This window comes from Alligator sinensis, unplaced genomic scaffold (assembly GCF_000455745.1).
Source record: "Alligator sinensis unplaced genomic scaffold, ASM45574v1 scaffold886_1, whole genome shotgun sequence".
NCBI lineage: Eukaryota > Metazoa > Chordata > Crocodylia > Alligatoridae > Alligator > Alligator sinensis.
In genome coordinates, this window is record NW_005842040.1 from 1775672 (window position 1) to 1794714 (window position 19043).

Sequence of the window (19043 nt, forward strand, 5' to 3'; positions counted from 1 at the left end):
CCCTGTTGTTCGTAATGAGCCTAGGCCCATGTCACCAAATGGAACAAATAGGCCTGTCCAAGCTGCTTCAAGATCCACAGGCTCCCTCGACTCGTTCAGGGGGCAGTGGGTGCTGGCCAATGTGCTCTGCTGAGTGTCCCCTTCTGGATCCCTTGTTCTGACCCTGTTCCTGGTTTCTTTTTTATTCATCCCCAGAAATCTGTTGTTGCATTCCCAGTGGCCTCCCTTTTTGAGGGGAGCTTATAGTTGTTTGTGGTGGGCTTAGGCCCGCATTCCCTGAGCCCAGCAAATCTGTCCCATCTGCTGCCCTGCTTCCTACCCTATCTGACGGTGTTCTGCCAGTTTTCTCCCTGCTCTGACATGTGCCACACACAGAGGCTGCCCATGCCCCTGTGCGCTGTGGTAGACACACTGGGCGAGAGAGGACAGGGAGCTGGTGAAAACTGGTGCCACACTTTTATGCAGACTGGATCCACTGTTGGGGCGTGGAGAAGAATCTGGAACTGGTGGCCCATTGAAATTCCTCCCATATTGGTAGCGGAAGTTAGGTTATTGCCATGCTGTAAGGGTGTTGGCTGGAAGGTTGGTGGCTCTTAGTAGAAGCAAACCAGCAGACTCTTTTCCTGGCTTGTTGGCAGCCTTACCAGGTGTACCAAGGATAAAGTAAGTCAGAAAGACAAGTCCTTCCACACAGAGCTGCTCCCTCCCTGTTAGGACTGGGATGGTGGTGAGCAGCCATGCAGTACTACTCCCATGTGGCAGAGAGATGTAGTTAGCTGTGCTAGCCTGAAGTTAGCCAGAAGACAGGGCAGAGATTGCCTTATAGACCAACTGCATCAGAGAAGCATGAGCTCATAACATTTGATGAAGTGAGCTCTTGCTCAGGAAAGCTTATGAATCTCTGCTTCAGTTAGTCTGTAAGGTGCCCCTCTACCCTACCTTCCACTATCTGTAGTATGACCTCTCTGCGAACCAAGCAAAGGGTCTTGCAATCTGGGAGACTGCCTTTGAGGTTAAGCCTCTGCTGCAGGGTGCAGCATAATACAGAGACACCTGATCGGTTGTAAACAAGCTGGCTCAGGTACTGGAAGCCAATTCTTTGCTGTGTCAACAAACAGCTTTGCAGAAGCAAATTTACCCTGCTGAGAAGCTGGGGATGAGATCATGCACTTGGGTTTCTTGTTTGTTTGTGACTATAAATTGCCCCAAGCTAATTAGAACTGTGGTCAGAAGACACCACCTAGTGCCAATGCCTTAAGCATTTAAGAGGAGCAAGATTTGTTGGTAATCCTTTTCATGGGACCCGCCATACAGCGGGGAGAGATGCTAGCCAAGCTTTTGGGCACCAGATGCATTTAAGCCAGTTAATTTTCTTGAAGCATCTGAAAAGCAGGAGGCTTAAAATGGGACTCTGTGTTCCTGGAGAAGTTAAATCCGAAGAGCTGTCAGCTTTGATTTTTGAAAGAGCAACTGATGGAGTAGAGCTGTGGGACTGGAGCTCTGTTGCTTAAATCCTTTTTCTTTCTCACAGATAGTTCCCAGTCTAAGAGGCTATCTTCCTGCCAGAATAAGCTCTGTGTTGCATCAGTCAGCCTCTAATCATTGTCTCCATCTTCTTTGTATGTCTCTCTTTCAGGCTGGACCTGCCGAGATGACTGTAAATATGAATGCATGTGGCTTACAGTTGGACGCTATGTCCAGGGAGGTTATAAAGTGCCTCAGTTCCATGGCAAGGTGAGCAGGACTTCGCCACAGAAAAATTTCCCTTTCACCTTATTCCTGAGAACTGTGCAGCAGCTCTGAGGAGGCTGCTTGTCTTTGTCCTATTTTATAAATAACCGGCTCTTGGAGCCAGGGCCAATCTTGTGGCAAAAAGGTGGGCCCTCAATTTCTTGGATTGCAGGGTTGCTTGGCCCTGAGCTCACTTCCCTGTTGGGGCCATGAAGATGTCTGCTTTCAGGCATATAATATTGGGCTTGGTTCCATCAACAACAAGAGAAAAATGAGGGCATAGCAGGCATTTACACACACACCTTTTTGTCCTGTGATGCACTGGAGGTGCGGCAGGTTGGAGCAGACTTGATTACTGAGTCTGTTCCGCATGCGAGCTGACGTGCGCTGTGCTGTGCCGCATGCAGTTGTATAGGTGGTGAAATGCGCGTTAGCGCGCAGAAAATGGCAGCGATGCACTTTTGAAATAAAACACTTCTGATGTGTTTTAGTTAAAAAATGCACCACCGCCATTTTCTCAGCGCTGATGCACGTTTCGCTGCTTATACAACTGTATGTGCTGCAGCGCCGTGTGCAAATGTGTACAAATGCCCAGTGTTCCTGCATGTATTGAAGACTCCCAGTAAGTGTCCAGCATGGACCCTTTGAACTAAGCTACTAAACAGCACCAACTTCTTTCAGCCTCTGATTTACAGACAGGTGCTTTTGGTTTTGCTAATAATCTCAAGGTGTTTCTTTCCAAGGCGTCCTTGAGACTGGAACTCTCTTGGAAATCCCTGAATGATGCTTGGTAGTGAACCCAGAGGAGCCCATCCACTTCATGCTGGCTACAAAGAACTCTAAAGAAAATCCCTTAAAACTGCCCAAACCATGTACCTATGCCAAATGCCCCTGTTAATCTGGTTAGCAGAAAAGTCTTCAGCACATCTGACTTCATTTGGTTTTGATTTGAGCGCTGCTTCTGTTTCCATGGAGACTCTTTTAGTATTGCAGGAGTAATGAAGAATGGTCTTGTGATTAAATCCCTGACATAACACTGGTGATGGTGCTCTGCAAGGACTGTACAAGTGATGCTCTCCTATCTCATCCTTTGCCTTGTCTACTTGTATTGTAAACCCTTACTAAGCCTTTGCTGTCTTCCTATACTTGCGTACAGCAGCTGGCAGCATAGGGTCCTGATGCCCAGAGATGCCACATTGCATTGCCTGTATGTGTCTGAATGTACAAGTTAATTTGCACCACTGCACAGATGCATGCAGGGCAGGTGAGGCATCTAACTACAGCTCTAGGAGCATGAGTTAAAGCCTTGCTCTCAACTGAACTTGTCACCAGCGATGCAGTTGTAAATGGGCATGTGGCTGTTCAGGTTTGGAGCTGAAAGTGGCTGGATGTGATACTAACCACATTGCTTCTGTGTGTACCACTGGCTACAGAAAGTGGCACATACCGTAAGCATGATAGTTCCATGGGCCCCTCGACTCGGGTGACCTTTGCTCTCACAGATCACAGTAGGGTCTGGGTAGGGTCAGAGTTTGCTATAAATAGGTAGAGGGAACTGCCATGATAGAGGAGGCAGGCTTTAAATTCTAGCTGTGGCAGGGTTCTTAGGACAGAATGGTTTGCCTGGAACTACTGCTACTCAAACTGTCTCCTACCTTTCAGACACCAACTCTTGCCTGCCGTAATTGCTTGAAGAAAACAGGACCTTTGAATTTGTGTCACTGATTGCTCCTCTCCTCCCTTTTTCCCCTTGATCTCTCTTTAGTGGCCCTTCTCCCGCTTCCTGTTCTTCCAGGAACCTGCTTCTGCCTTCGCTTCTTTACTTAATGGACTTGCCAACCTTGTGATGTTGAATAAATACAAAGCATCTGTCCCGCCTTCATCTCCCATGTATCACACATGCATTGCCTTTGCCTGGGTAAGTAGCTCAAATGTTTCAATGACCTGTTCCCCCTCTCTTCTGTTTCACGCCCCTATTATGTATCTTCCAGTTGTTGGATTTTTAAATAGCACTGCTGTTTATAATAGCTGGCATTTAGACATGGCTTTGGAATGAAACATGCTTTCCAAAAAGTAGCTCTAAAATGCAGCCACTTCTGGAGTGGAACATAACAGCCATTTAACAGCACAAAGGGCCATCTGGAAATCGGGGTGTTTCAAGTGGCTAAAAATAAAAAAACGGATTTTAGGCAGGTATTTATCCAAAGAAAAATTCTTCTCTGAATAGAAGACACTTATATAACTTGAAGTGGGAGGGGTTCCTGTTTAGAGGTTCTGTGTTTTAGGTGGCAGATTCCTGTTAAATGATAAGAGTTTTCAGATGCTGGGTTGAATCAGACTGTTGATTATGCCTGAACAAATCTCCCTCAGCTGTGCAAGGCCCCATTGAATTCAAAAGGCTCTTTGCTTGGGTGGGGTCAGGATTAGGACCATACTTGGGGGTGGAGCTGTCTGCAGATTGAGCTGAGAATCTTCTATAGCTCACAGGTACTCAGACTTATGATCTAGCCTGGTCTGAGATCTTTGCTGTTCTCAGCATTTTGCTAAATAAATTGACCAAGAGTATAGGCAAAGGCCTCTGTCTGTTGTTCAACCGTTTACCTGCCAGGGGAGCTTCTGCAGGGTCAGGAACCAGATTTGAGCCTCTGGTAGTATTATCCAGCATAACAAATCCCACCCAGTGAGGATGGGGCAAATAAACCATGCCCAGTGAGAGGGTCAGAATATGGCATCAGGGATCTAGGTGGTGGCCCTGCTTCTAGAACTTGGATCTAGAGGTACCCAGTGTATGGGGGACAGGGAAAGAATCTTGGCTCGTTCCAGTGATTCCAATGTGTGCTCAGTTCTAATGGGGCTTGTAGCTCAGAATAAAGTGACTGCTGTGAAGAGGCTCAACTGTGTAACAGTTACAGTCAAGCAGCCAGATCATGAAGAACCTTGCAGAAAGGACCCTTCACAGTCCCACTCCCTAACAGTCAGTTAAGATCAGAGAAAACCAGATCTGTTTGTGAGGAGGGGTGTATAGCCCTCATAAATTCATCATTGTCATACAAGGGGTGTGTGGAGGGTGTTGTTCTGACTCTTTGCCAGCCAGCACTGCAAATTGCTTCAAGGACTCAGATTTTTTTTTTCTTGAGTCTAGAAGGATCTCTTGAATCATCCAGTCTGACCTCCTATCTAACATGAACCCTAGGACTGTCATTGGTGAGGCCTCACCTGGAGTACTGTGTCCAGTTTTGGGTCCCATGCTTCAAGAAAGATTAAGACAGATTGGAAAGTCCAGCAGAGAGCAACAGTAATGATTTAGAAGCCTGGGAAGCAAGACTTTGGAGGAAAGGATGAAAGGCCTAGGGCTGTGAGAAGACTGGTTGGGGGGAGGGATTTGATACGTCTTCAAATACCTTAAGGGCGATTACAGAGGGGAGGGAGATTGGGGTTTCTTTTTTTCTGCTCCATGTCTGTAAGGGATTAGGACCAGTAGCAATGGCTTCAAGCTGTAGCAGAGGAAATTTAGATTGGAGATTACAAGGGTGGTCAGGCATTTGAAATGTAGGTTTGACTACGAGGGTGGTCAGGCATTTGAAACAGCTACGCAGAGAAGTAGTGGATTCACCATCTCTGGAAATGCTCAAGAGCAGGTTGGACAGACACTTAGCTGAGATTCCTTAGTCAGGGATGATCCTGCCTTGAGCTGGAGGCTGGACTAGGTAACCTCAGGAGGTTCCTTCCAGCTTTACTTTCTTATGATCCTGTGACTTTTCCAGTTGCCCTGGATTGAACCTGCTAATTTTGTTTGTTTGACTAGAGCACCTCTTCAGAAAAGCATCTAGCTCTGATATCAAGACTGCAAGAGGTGGAGAATCTGCGCCTGCCTTGGTGGATTGTTCCAGAGATTCATCACCCTGATTTAGTCTATTGTTGTAAGAAAACTTGCATCTATATTATGGACTTGCTGATGAGGTCCTGTAAGATGGCAGCAAGCCTCATCTCTTTGTCTTTCACCCAAAATGCAGCTGCTTTTACGGGGTGATTCTGGATTAAGAGAAATAAGTTTGGGTCAGTGGTTGCCCCAACAGGTGGATGGGCAGTGAGCTAATTGGATTTTCCTTGAGTACACATGGAAACATGACCTTCCACTTTACTCAGAAAAGATCATGAATTCCCTTTGTTTATTGTTTCCCCCCAATGCCCAGTATGGACAGGGTGAATGACACTACTCCAGAGTTAGCAATGAATAGCTGGCTGTGTGCGTGAGAGAACAGCCCCTCTGTCTGAGTTGTGCCATGCTATTTTGATGCAGTGGATTAACTTGCCTCACTCCACATTATTGAGTTTCTTGGATTGCAGCATCCTAGAAATGCAGAAGGGGCTTAACTGTGTGGGGCCGGATTACCATGTTGCTTAGTGGGAGACTAGAATAGCATCCCAGCTTCTCCCCCAGGGACAATGAGAGGCATGGGTGGCATTCTGGTTTCAGTTTGAAAGCCGCTCTGATTTTAATCTGGCCCTGCCAAATTCTTCTGGATTCTGTGCTGGGGTGAGCATCAGCGAAATGAATAGTCTTTCTCACCTGCCCTGGTGTTACTGTCAGCAGGATCTCCCTTGCTTTTTATCTGCTGCAACATGAGAGCACTTTGCTCCTCTGGATTTCAACACTGTGCTACTCAACAGTAGCAATTTTTGGCTTATTACATTGTTTTGCTTCCTGGTGGCATCAGTTTAGCTGTTGGCTTGCCTTTCCTCCTTCCCTAAAATGCAATTTATTACTCTTAGCCTGGCAGAAAGCGGCTTTTTTTTCTTCCCTTTTATTCTGCATCCATTTGCCAGCTGGCACTGTAGGTGCTTCATCCCCTTCCTTTAACCCCTTTTGCCTTCTTGCATGCCTCCTTCCTGACATCCTCTTTGACTTTCTCTAGAAAGCTTACGCTAAGGATGCTACGTCCTGAGCAGTAGAGGCCCATCTTATGCTTCTGTGAGGGTCCAGCTCTGAGTTCAGTGTTTATTGCAGTGTTTCTTGTTCTGCCTTCAGCCGATGCCTGTATGTCAAAAGAAGGTGGAAATTCTCCTCTTTTTGGCTTATCTCAGATTCTTGTACATGCTGGAGAGAGTCCCTTTCTGACCCTTAAGATTAGTCATTAAGCTCTGAAGCATGAGTTATGGTTTGTCTTTGGGGCATTATTAGATTCATGCTTTAGGGATCTAGTCCTTTGGGCTGCCAAGTGCTTTTAACTCTCTAGGACTGGTCCATAGGGACTGGCGCTAGGTGCAGGGTTGTCCAGTATCTATGTAGAGCAAGCTGGTGTTCTGAGGTAGCATTCTCCGTCCAGCAGCGAAAGCACTAGTCCATAGGAAAGCATTTTCTCTTGGCTTCTTCTACACAAGTACACATCTGTGTACTGATCATAGGAAAGCAGGGCTGGAAGTGATCTCACAAAATCATCTTGTCCAGCCCCCTGCTCAAGGCAGGATCTTCCCTGACTAAACCATTCCAGCCAAGTGTCTGTCTAATCTGCTCTTGAAAACTTCCAGGGATGGAAAATCCACAACTTCTCTAGGTAGATTGTTTCAGTACTTGAATAACCTCATACTTGACCTTCCTGCAGAAGAGGAAGCTTCCTCTTCTGCAGCTTGAGGCCATTGCTCTTAGTCCTGTCCTCTATGACCACAGAGAAAAGCCCATCTGCAACCTCTCTATAATCACCCTGCAGGTATCTGAAGACTTATCAAATCCCAATGCCACTTGCTCTTCTTGAGACTAAATAACCATAGTTCTTTCAGCCTTCTCTCAGGTCTTGTCTCCCAGGCCCCTGATCATTATTGTTGCTCTGTGTTACAGAATCGGAGAACTAGGACTGGAAGGGACCTCCAGAGGTCATGTGGTCCAACCCCCTGCCTGAGGCAGGATCATTCCTGTCCAAACCATCCCATACCACCACAATCTAAACTCTGTATAAAACTACTGTCAGTTTTGGCGTAACATAGACCTAACACCCCAACGTGCCACAGACAAAGCAGGGAACCACAGCAGCCAATGTCCTCCTCCTATAAAATGTTGTTAATATAAGGTCAAGAGGTCTCAGGTAGAGGGCCACACACACACCCTGCTACAGAGGAAGGCAAACCCCCCCCCACAGTCCATACCAATCTGACCATAGGGTAAAATTTCTTTCTGGCCCCAAATATGGTGATCAGTCTGACCCTGAGCAGAGGGGCAAGACCTTCTAGCCAGGAACTTCCAGCTTTGCTCCTAGCACACCACAGTTGAAGTCCCCACCCTTAGCTGTAGCCAACATTCAATGCCTCTGGGGAGGCTTAAAAACACCCTGACACATACAGCAGAAAAAAAAAAAAGGTGGGAGGAGGGGGGCGGGGGGAAGAAAAAGCAACCAGCAAAACTGAGAAGCATGGGAAATGCCCAATAGGCATAGCTACACCTAGCTCATCCCCAACCAGTAGCTGTCTAACCTGCTTGAACACCTCTAGCAATGGAGAGTCACAAATTCCCTAGGCAATCTAATCCACTACCCCACTATTCTCATAGTGAAGAAGTTTTTTCTAGATATCCAATCTAAATTTGTTTTGCAACTTCAGGCCGTAGGTGTGAGTCCTGCTTTCTGTATTAAGAGAGAAGGTGTTTTCCCTTCTCTTTATGGCAGTTCTTCAAGGATTTGAAGACTGCTGTCATGTTCCCTCTTAAGTGCTTTTTCTGAGCATGCCTAGCTCCTTCGGCCACTCCTTGTATGATTTGCTTTCCAATTCCTTGATCGTCATTGTTGCCCACCTCTGGATCCTTTCTAGCTTCTCCACGTCCTTTTTAAAATGTGGAGCCCAGAACTGCACACACTACTCCAGATGAGGCCTGACCAGTGCCAAGTAGAGGCACTATCTCCTGTGCCTTTCACCTAATGCTTCTATTGATGCAGCCCAAAACTGCATTTGCCTTTTGTGTGGCTGCATCATGCTGCAGGCTCCTATTGAGTCTCTGGTCTACCAAGATTCCCAAATCCTTTTCCGTAGAGCCATCGTCCAGCCAGATGTCCCCCATTTTGTATTTGTGTATTTGATTCATCCTTCCAAGGTGCAGCACCTTGCACTTGTCTGCGTTGAACTTCATCCTGTTAGCTCTAGCCCAAGTTTCCAATGTTGCAATCCTTCTGAATTGTGCTTGCATCCTCCAGCTTGTTCACAGTCCCTCCCAGTTTCATGTTGTCTGCAAACTTGCTCAAGAAGCTTTCTATGCCAGCATCCAAATTATTAATAAACACAAACAGCACTGGGCCGAGGATGGACCCCCATGGGACTCCACTCAAAACCTCCTGCCATTCTGACATGTACCCGTTAATAATTACCCTTTGCTTCCAGCTACTGAACCAGTTATCCACTTTGTAGTAGGTTTATCAAGCTCACACTTCTCCAATTTGTATGAGAATGTCGGGCTGCACCTTGTTAAAAGCCTTGTTGAAGGCCAGATACACTGTATCTACAGCATTCCCTTCATCCACCCAAGTAGTCACTTTGTCAAAGAAGGAGTTTAGGTTTGTTTGACACAATTTGTTTGTCATAAATTTCTGCTGGCTGCTTGTTGATCAGCTTTTCCTCCTCCAGATGTTTGTAAATGGCTTTCTTTACAATATGCTGCAGGTATTGAGGTGAAGTGAGGCCAACCAGTGTGTAGCTCCCTGGGTCCTCTTTTTTGCCTTTTTTTAAAGACAAGCACTACATTGTTCCTTTTCCAGTCCTCTGGTACTTAGCCTGTCTTCCACGACTTCATGAAGATCGTTGCCAAAAGCTCCAAGACCTCCCCTGGCAGTTTCTTCAGGACCCTGGAATGAAGCTCATCGAGCCCTGCTGACTTGAATTAATTCAAACCCAACAAAAGCTCTCTGTCTCTCTTGTTTGTTATCTCTTCCCGCCAGGTTTAACTGTTAACTGTTTAACTTGTTAACTGTCCCACCAGGTTTCAGTGATGCCAATCAGATCATAGTTCTTTTCACACTGTAGCTTCCAACTCATCTTGTTTATTCCCCCTACTGCTCACATTTGTATACGTGCATCGGATATATTTTGCATTTTGACCTCCTTGCTACCTTTTGTGCCACTTGTTGCGAGTCCTGTAGCTCTCTGGACCTTTCCCAGAGTTGAGTTCCTTCGAGTCCTTTCCCCTCTGCACTGCATGCTGTGTTGTTGGAAGGTTTTGATCACCATCCCCCATGAAACCTAGTTTAAAGCCCCCCTTATGATGACCAGAGATGCTGTTCCCTGTGCTTGTCAGCTGGATCGCAGCTTTTGATATCACTCCTCCTCCCAAGAACATCCGTCCATCGTCGAAAAAGCTGAAGTCTTCGCATCGTGTTGGACTCTCTTCAAATTGTCCACATCCTCCTTCAAGTGAGGGACCCAAAACTGGACACAGTACTCCTGGTGGGACCTCATTGGTGCTGATTAAAGCAGAAAAATCACGTCTCTTGATACTGTGGATGGGGGTTGCCTTATGTTTAAGTCCACCCAGAACTGCTAGAGATCAGGATGACTTTGCAGGGAGGGCTAGATTATTCCACATCTACAGCTCTTTGTTGTCTTTTTATTCAAAGCATGTGGTGCCAGTTGCCATGGGAGAGGGTCCTGGGCAAAGTGGACCTTGCCTCTAATTCAGGCTGGCAGTTCGTGTCTATAATTCCTGTTGGTGTCCCTCATCAAGTTAATCCTGACCAGGTGACCTCGTACACCCAGTCTCTGTGCAGAGGAAGACTGAGTTCTCTAATACATGTTTTAATACAGTGCTGCTCGACCTTTTGGCCCTATGGTCCAGATGAGTGGAGCAGGACTGTTTTGCAGACAAGATTGGACATGCAGGGGTGGGCAGTGTGGGATCCAGTCTAGTGTGTAGAGCCATGTTCTCCAGCCTGCAGGTCACCTTATGGGTCTGGAAACTTGGCAGCAGGGGAGCAGCAATTAACACTGCCACTGCTCTCCTCTCTGACAAATTTTTGGACCTCTGGGAAGTCCTGTGGGACAGATCTAGCCTGTGGGCTGGGGGTTGAGCACCCCTGTTCTAACACTAATTCATATTCAGACCACTTGGTATAACCTGGCTCTCAGGGAGTGGGAAGACATGCAGAGAGGCACTAAGTACTGGGATAGGAGGCTTGCATATAAAAAAGGCCACCTACAGAAGCCCTGTCGCAATCTGGCAACTCCTAACCATGCACTTCATCAAAGCATTTCCCCTGTGCTGAAGCCATAATAGCAGGTGCTGTTGATATTGAACTAGGAAGGCTCCTCTATCCCAAGGGGATTTTAAATAAACAGCTGATCATGAAAACCTGCACATCCCTGTTCCCTGCTGCCGGGTCTTGCAGCACACATCTTCAAATCCAATTTTCATGGTGCTCTCATTTGATAATGAGATTGACGAGACATTTAGTAGGAGTGTGATTCCTACTAATAATTGGCACTTAGCTAATAGCAGTAGTCAGTGGTTCAATCCTCCCCCAGCTAGTTTGCCTCTGTTAACGACATGATGAAGTGTAGCCACCCTCTTCCTACTGCTCTGCAGAGGGAGTTTTGAAATCAGAGTCTTATCTCACTTCAGAAATATGTGAGGCTGTATTCCTTGCTTAATTGGACTGTATGGACTCCTGTGCAGTTATCCTGAGGCAGATTCACTCCTTGGCTATGTTATCCTTAACACCTGTCTTGAATCCTGCTCTTTTCCTTGTGATCTGGGAGCTCAGTGCCACCTCACTACCAGGAGCTATATAGAGAGAGGTAACTTTCAACTGTTTTAAAAGCCTTTGCACATCAGCTTACATGGAATTGTAGAAAAATAAGGCTGGGAAGGCCCACAAGTCTCATCTGTTCCAGCCCACTGCTCAAGGCAAGATTGATCATTCCTGGGTAAACCATCCCAGCTGAGTGTGTGTCTAGTGCACTTTGCAACTTCCAAGGGTGGAGGTCCCATTACTTTCTGGGTACTCTGTTCCAGTGTTGAACTCATTTATAGTGAGAGAGTTCTTCCTGATCTTCAACCTAAATTTCCCTTGCTGCAGTTTTAAAACCATTACTCCTTGTCCTGTCCCCTGTGGCCACAGGGGACAGTCAGTCACCATCCTCTTTGCAATTATGCTTCAGATATTTGAAGACTGTTTTCAGATCCCCCCACCACCCCACACATCTTCCCCAAACTAAATCTCAGTTCTTCCAACTGTCCTTCATTAAGTCATGTTTCCCAGACTTCTAATCATTTTGTTGCTGTCCACTGGTTTCTTGCATGTAACTGTTTTCATCTTCATACTTCTTTAGTGATACAAGGAAGCAAAATCATCATAAGTAAACATTGATTCTGAATGTGACAGGATTTAGAGTGATTTTTTGTTGTTGTTGTTGTTATACTTGTCCTGCTGTTGAAGCTTGTAGATGGAAGCTGCTACAATGCAACTATTACACTGTCTTATTTGATAAGATATAATAAGTCTGTCTAAACCCTAAGTGTCTGAGAACTCTGAACTCTTGGTAGCTGTGTGCCCTTGGCAACAGGGAGATAAACAAGCTGAGCAGTTCTCTTCAGTTGTATTATTAAAAATACAGAAACTCCTGACTGCTTCACCCTGGCTTAGATCTGCAGAGAACACTCTTTGTTTCCATTACAGGTTCTGTTCAAACTGCGCCCTAATCTGTTAGGAGGCTTGAATTCTTTTCTGGTGTTCTCCGTGCTTGGTCAGTTTCAGGCTGTGTCTGTTTCCTGATGATCAGTTTTACTCCAGAATTTAAAGCTGCTATCAGTGGTCCTTAGGAGCATGTTCTTGATCCAGTAATTGAAGGCACTTCAGGACTCTTCCCCCAGCTCTGGAAGTGGCTGCATTTGATCAGTTTGGGGTCAGTGGTTCTCAATCTTTTCAGGGTCAGGGCACCCTACCACCACCCTTCTTTGAATGTGTTGGCACCTGTGGCTGAGAACTGGTGTTGGTAGTTGCCTCAGCTTACCCAAGTGCTGCTTAGCTAGGTTCTGCTGCTCAGAAGGGCTGTGAAACTGTGATGAAACTGCCTCATATGGCTGTGCCACATGTGCACTCCTCCTGCATAAGAGCTGTCTGATCCACCTAAAGCAGGCAGGCGCTGCCTCATGCTGTGCTGCTCTTTCTGCTACAGAGCCCGCAACACTCCTCCTGGAAACAGAAATGGACAGGACAGTTCCCATGCTTATTTCTGAGAGGAGCATAGTGGGGGAAAGATGCAGAGAAAGAGCAGCGAGGGAGGAGGCAGCTTTGCTACCTGCTTGAGGCTGAGTAGAGAGACGTAATGCAGGGGGAGTGCACAGGGCAGTTTTACCTGGCTGCTGCAGGTAGTTGAGAACCACTGGTTTAGTGTCATTTGCTTTGCCTCTGTGGCTTATTTCCCCTAATCAGAGGCTGAGCTCCTTCTAGTTTACACTCAGATAAAATAAGAAAAGCTGGTTACAGCTGCTGTTGCTGAAGCTTCCGTGAGAGCTGTGCTGAAACTTTTTTTTTTCCAAGAGTCCCCTCAAGATCATTATTTAGGTGGGCAGAGGATGGCCTGTGAAGCCAGAAGCAGGGGATTTGTAATGATCTCCTATCCCTGTGTTTAAAGACCCTATCTGACAAGGACTGCAGCTAAGGAGAGATCTGCTTTGCCTTCATCAAGGTCTGAGATCACCTGTACTGCTGAAGAAGGAAGTAAATGGGTGAAAACACCTATCAGTTGTGTATCAGAGGGGTGGAACCCTGATCTCCAATAGTAACATGTTTACTTCTAGTGCAGTGCTGTTTGCTCTAGGCCAGCATTTCTCAACCTGTGGGTCGTGACCCAAAAGTGACAAGAATATATGAAAGGGTCATGGTCGCGAACTTGAAATTAAAAAAAATGGATCAACAAACTTTATAAATGGATTCTCCTTTAAAGGAGAAAAATATGGGAAAACGTGGCTTCTCCCTTGCAAGCTGACAGAGTTCCAGCCTGCAAGGGTCTACTTGCCGCCCCCCCCCCACACACACACACACTCTGCTGCCTCACACACTGGGGGCTTAGGGGTGGGGGCAGCAGATCAGGAGTGAGGAGCACTGGGTCAGAGTAGCCACTGATGTTTACAAATGGGGCCTGGTACAAAAAAAGGTTGAGAATGCTTTGTGAGCCTAGAGCAGGCATTCTACAAGAACTGATTGAGCTTCACAGCACTCTGGTGAAGCAGGGACTATAATCAGCAGCTGGGTGAATAGAATGGGAGTAAATGTCCCTAGTGGTCTACACTCCACATGTATTCTATATTGTTAATATTTTTAAAATCCCCCCCCCCCCCAATACACTTAAAGTATAATTCCCAAATGCACGTGGACACAGAAATAAGTCCAAGGCTCTGGGACATAAGGGGTTTAGGAGCATTTGCACAATTGTGGCTCAGCTACATATCCTGGGTTCAGTGCAGGAATTATTAGGTGGGGTTTTGACCTGGGTTGGGTTTTGACCTGTCAAATGCTAAAGGCCAGGAGAAACTTTTCAGCTCTATACAGCTGCAGGGTTTTGAGTAATCCCTCCTGATAAAGGAAGAGGACTGAGGGGTGGGTTATGCCCTTCTTCCTTGGATGAGCTCTGGTTGGGGTCAATGGAGCTGCATGTCTCTATAAATGAGAACAGAAGGTGATCTTGACTCTTAAGCATTATTTGCAGACAAATGGTGCATTAGCCTCCTAATGAAAGAGTTCTTAAAAAGCCCTCTTCCAAGTTTTCCCTTTCTGTGCACTGCTGAATGTTTCCTATCTCCCTGTGTTTATCTCTGACTGTAAACCCTTTCAAGCAAGAGACCTGTCTCATGCAGAACATCTAATTGTCTGTGTCTGTCTCTTAGGTTTCACTAAATGCCTGGGTCTGGTCTACAATCTTCCATACAAAGGACACTGATGTAACTGAGGTAAGTGGGATCCCACCGTAAAATCACTGCATGTCCAGGCAGCAGTGGGTCTAGCAGTGAGGTCTCCTTCTCCTCTCTTGAAATCAATAAGCCAAGGAAAGATCTGCTTTGCCTTCATCATGTTCTGAGAGATCCTGTGCTGCTGACCTAACAAGGGACTGGAAAAAGGGAGTATAAGGATACTGTCTGACCTGGAAAATGTGTTTCTAACAAGGCTGAGAATCCACCTGGGCATTAGTGCCTCCTGCTTGTGTAATGTTCTTACAGGAACAAGAGAGAAACCTAGAACATGGTGAGTGCAAAGCAGGTCACACTTGCCATGTACCTGTTTGGTTCTTGCTTTCTACTTAGTCCGTGAGCTCTTTGGGGCAGAACTGTTTGCTCTGTTCTTGCACAGCTGGCATGTGCAGCTGTGATCCAGGACTAGCAACTAAATGCTACTGAACAAATAATACAACCTCACAAATTTGGCAGGGGGTTTGGGGCCTGTGTGAGACCCTAAAAATTGACTCCATGCTGCATTCACTCAGGTCATTCTCCCTGCTCTGACTGTCCTGTCAGCCAGGGCCCACTTCCTCCAAGGCAGGAGTGTGTGTGTTCAAGTTCAAGCATCTGAATGGTCCTGTTGTCTTCAGCTTATCATGTGCTTTGCTGCATTAAGAAGCCAGACTACCAATTTTTATCTAGACACTCAGGGGCCTGATAGCAGTGAAAATCCATGCTGCGATTGCCAGTAAATGCACTCTCAGTTGCATGGCGCATTTATAGTCATTGCGGGCCAAATGGAGGGGGTTCTTGAATCGAGACAGAACTCCCAGTGGATCCTGAGTAAGGGTTAAGACAAAGCTCTTGGAAATCAGGCTACTGTTTCTTAGCCTCCCAAACCCCTGGGCTTAAAGAAATTGATATTCTCTTTCTGCAACTCAGCCCTTAGAGTGTACCAGTCTCCCTGCCTTGCCCTTGGTCTGTGCTGTCTCTGCCTCAGTTTCATTGCCTCCCTTCTCCCAACTATCTAATCAGGCCTTTTGTTCCCCCCCATCTTCCTCCCCCTCACAGAAAATGGACTACTTCTGCGCTTCAGCTGTCATCCTGCACTCCATCTACCTGTGCTGTGTCAGGTGAGTCTCAGATGTTGGGCGTGCTTTGTCCTTCACAGGTGCAGTTTGGTCTGGAGCCCTTCCACGATAAGCTTATGTAGCCTAGTGACCTTTGTTACTCTTCTGTCTTCCTTGAGATTGTGTCTCCTGCTTTATTGACCCAAGGAGCAAGATATAACTTCTTGCGCTGCAGGAGAGGGAGGGACTCTGTTCAACCTCATTAGCCACGCCAGTTAATATTCAGGAGGTGAAAGCAAAACTAGGAGTGAACTACCATGTGTTGCCTCTAGGATTAGCCCCAGTGGCTCCAGGAGCAGAAGTAGCACATCTCTGAGTATCAATTAGGTGTAAGCTCTGTTGAACGATGGCTGCTCATGGTCTCAAAGCTTGGAGCTTCTGGCTGCTGTAGTGGCAGTCACAGGCCAAAGTCCCTAGTTGCTGTATAGCTTATGAAGCAAGCGTTGGCATTGATCCCAGTGCTGATAAACCTTTGTGTAACCAGGGCAGGAAAGCAAAGTAGGAGATGCCCAAAGAGGCAGAAGGGCCTTTGAGCTCAGGGACTCAGTCCCCTGGTGTATGATGTATGGGAGCATTTCACTGTCATCTGTATGATCCTGCCTGCATCTTTTGGGGTGACAAGTACAAGAGAAGGTTGCAGGAGTCAGGACCATGTTGTTAGTGGATCACCAGGGGTTGTGTGACCCTGCTGGTGCTCAAGAGCTTCTCTGCATCTTCTCGGTTTCCACTGTAGGACTCTGGGGCTGAAGCGTCCAGCTTTTGCAAATGCCTTTGGGGGTTTCCTTATCCTGTTCCTGGCCTGTCACGTCGCATACCTGACGCTTGTGCGCTTTGACTACGGCTACAACATGGCTGTGAATGTGGTGATAGGTAAGGCCCAGCAGAGAATAGACAGTGGCTGTATCCACAGTCCTCTTCCTTCTGGGGAGGTCTCATTTCTCTGTCAAGGGACCTCAGGGTTAATGTGAATGTGCCTGGGCTTCAAACCTGGCTGCAGTTGGATGCTAGCCCTACAAACAGGACTTGGGTCTATTTTAGGTCTCCATGCGCATGTCTGTGGAAGATCCAGGATCTATAATGGACTGGGAGAGGGGTTGGTAACCTATAGCCTGTGGGCCAAATTGGCATGTAGAGTGATGGGATCCAGCCCTCAGTGGCAAGGGGGATCAGTGGCGCAAGTCTCAACTCATTTTATGCCTCATCTCTTCCACCCACACCATGTCACTGATTACTTCCACAGCACCCCACTCTGCTCTCTTCCTGCCCTCCCCCTGCCCAGCAGGTGTTGCTTAGCATCTCTGCCTCCTCACTGCTGCTGGGGACAGATGCTAGAGGCAGTGGCACAGGGTGGAGGTGGCAGGAAGTAGCTTATGTGCTATGGAGGGAAGTGGTGGCCCAGAGCAGCAGCTAGGTTCCAAGTAGCTGGCTCACCTCTCTAAAAGGGTGCCAGCCCCTGTGCTAGAAGAAAGAGGAGCCAAAATTGAAGGGATAGAATACATTTACCACTGTCCTCTCTAGCAGAAGGGGTGTCATGTTACGGCTGACTCTCAGCCCAGCACTGACACTGTGCTATGCCAACTGCCCCCTGCACGGAGATAATAGAAAACTGCACCTTCTGCATCCCGTGGTGCTTCTCCATGCCACTGCTGTTCAGCCAATTAGTAGCAGCCTAAACACTTAATAGCACAGCTGAGCTCTCAGCAGTTGCAGCAGCGGGGCTGGGAGTCAGGACACCCAAGTACTGTTCCTATCTCTGCCACTGACTTTACTGGCAGTGGTTGAGTCATTTGCTGTCCCTCTCACCTTTACTGTGAGTCTCATGATCTCTGGTGTTTACTCCATGCCCAGACTCCAGGACTTCTGTCTGTTTTGGGGAATCTCAGTTTTCCTTAAAAAACCCTCAAAATGTAGTTTGTAGCCCATATGGCCTCAGAAAGATACCTGAAGAAACTCGCCACCAACAGTTCAAGAAACAGCATCACCAAAGGTTCAAGAAAAGGCAGATAATCCCAGAATGAGATGTAATTGGCCTTGAGGGACTGAAGATTGGCAGGGTCCATGGGCAGTTTGGCCACATCACTTTCACCTTGCCTTTTCCCCTCTTCTTTGCTACCTTGGGAGGAGATTTGAGAAGGGAAAGCAGTGGAAGGAGCCCCAAGGTCACCTCTGGAACAGAGGAGGAGTCCTGGAGTCTTCTTTCTTGGGCCAACCTAAATCCAGTTGGACCAGATTGCAGTGGAAGAGATAAGGAAAGGGACATGGCAATGGAAAGGCACATTGGGAGGGAATCTTTATGGAATGATGTCCTGGACCTCTGAAGGACTGATGTAGTGACTGTGCTTTAGGAAGGACAGGGAACGGGAGTATCTGGTAGCATGGCTATGGCACTTCTCAGGGAAGCTTGTACTGGGTTGTGAGCTATGCTGTTGAGGAGAAACCAAGATAATCTCCAGGGCCTGCAGAGATTTGAACCTTGTCTGGGCCTTTGATCCTTAGCCTGGCAAAAGGGAGTTCAGTGGTTATGAAAAGGGATAGGCGAGATCAGGTCTTCATGTTAGCATGGGCCCACTGGGGCAAGCATTGGCCAGTTCTGAGAGCCCTGACCTACATGGCAAGAATGACACAAGCCCCTGACTGCCTGGAGAGGCTTAAGGCAGCAAAGTAATGGTGAGACTGAAGTCCAGGGGTTGACGGGTCTTCTCCCCTTCTTCCCTCTGATCAGTAGACACCCACCCATCCCAGAAGCCTAGTCCTACTTCATGCCACCAAGCAAGATCCCCTGCACTTTAACCCTCTTGTCTTCCAGGCCTCCTCAACCTTTTCTGGTGGCTGGCCTGGTGTGTCAGGAACCAGCAGCGCCTCCCTTACGTCTGGAAGTGCATGGTGGTGGTGCTGCTTCTCCAGGTTCTGGCGCTGCTCGAGCTCCTGGATTTCCCTCCCCTGTTCTGGATCTTTGATGCACATGCCATCTGGCACATCAGCACCATTCCTGTCAACATCCTTTTCTACAGGTCAGCCTGGTGCATGCAAACACTGTTCTCTTACCTTGGGAGGTTATTTGGGTGAAAAAACCATGTGGTGATGTAACAGGCAGCGCCCTATTTAAGAGTAAGCTCTGGAGAAGCTCCAGTGAGGAGATCTGAAACTCAACCCCTCTTGTTATGTAGCCAAACTGTGCCCTGATCACATCAGATCAGGCTTGGGTCACCACTTACATGGAAAACCAAGCCCTTAGGAAGTGGTCTTGGAAGGACACCCCCCCCCCCCCCCCCCCC

At 47.3% G+C, this 19043-nt stretch overlaps 1 protein-coding gene across 1 annotated transcript in view; it reads left to right on the top strand.

The window, feature by feature from the left end:
* PGAP3 (post-GPI attachment to proteins 3) overlaps positions 1 to 19043 on the top strand; it is a 22190-nt gene that overhangs the window by 751 nt on the left and 2396 nt on the right. Inside the window, exons 2-7 of the mRNA XM_006022593.3 lie at positions 1637 to 1734; positions 3497 to 3649; positions 14591 to 14653; positions 15710 to 15771; positions 16502 to 16638; positions 18575 to 18779. Of these exons, the coding sequence (XP_006022655.1) occupies positions 1637 to 1734; positions 3497 to 3649; positions 14591 to 14653; positions 15710 to 15771; positions 16502 to 16638; positions 18575 to 18779 (718 nt within the window). The remainder of the gene's footprint in view (positions 1 to 1636; positions 1735 to 3496; positions 3650 to 14590; positions 14654 to 15709; positions 15772 to 16501; positions 16639 to 18574; positions 18780 to 19043) is intronic.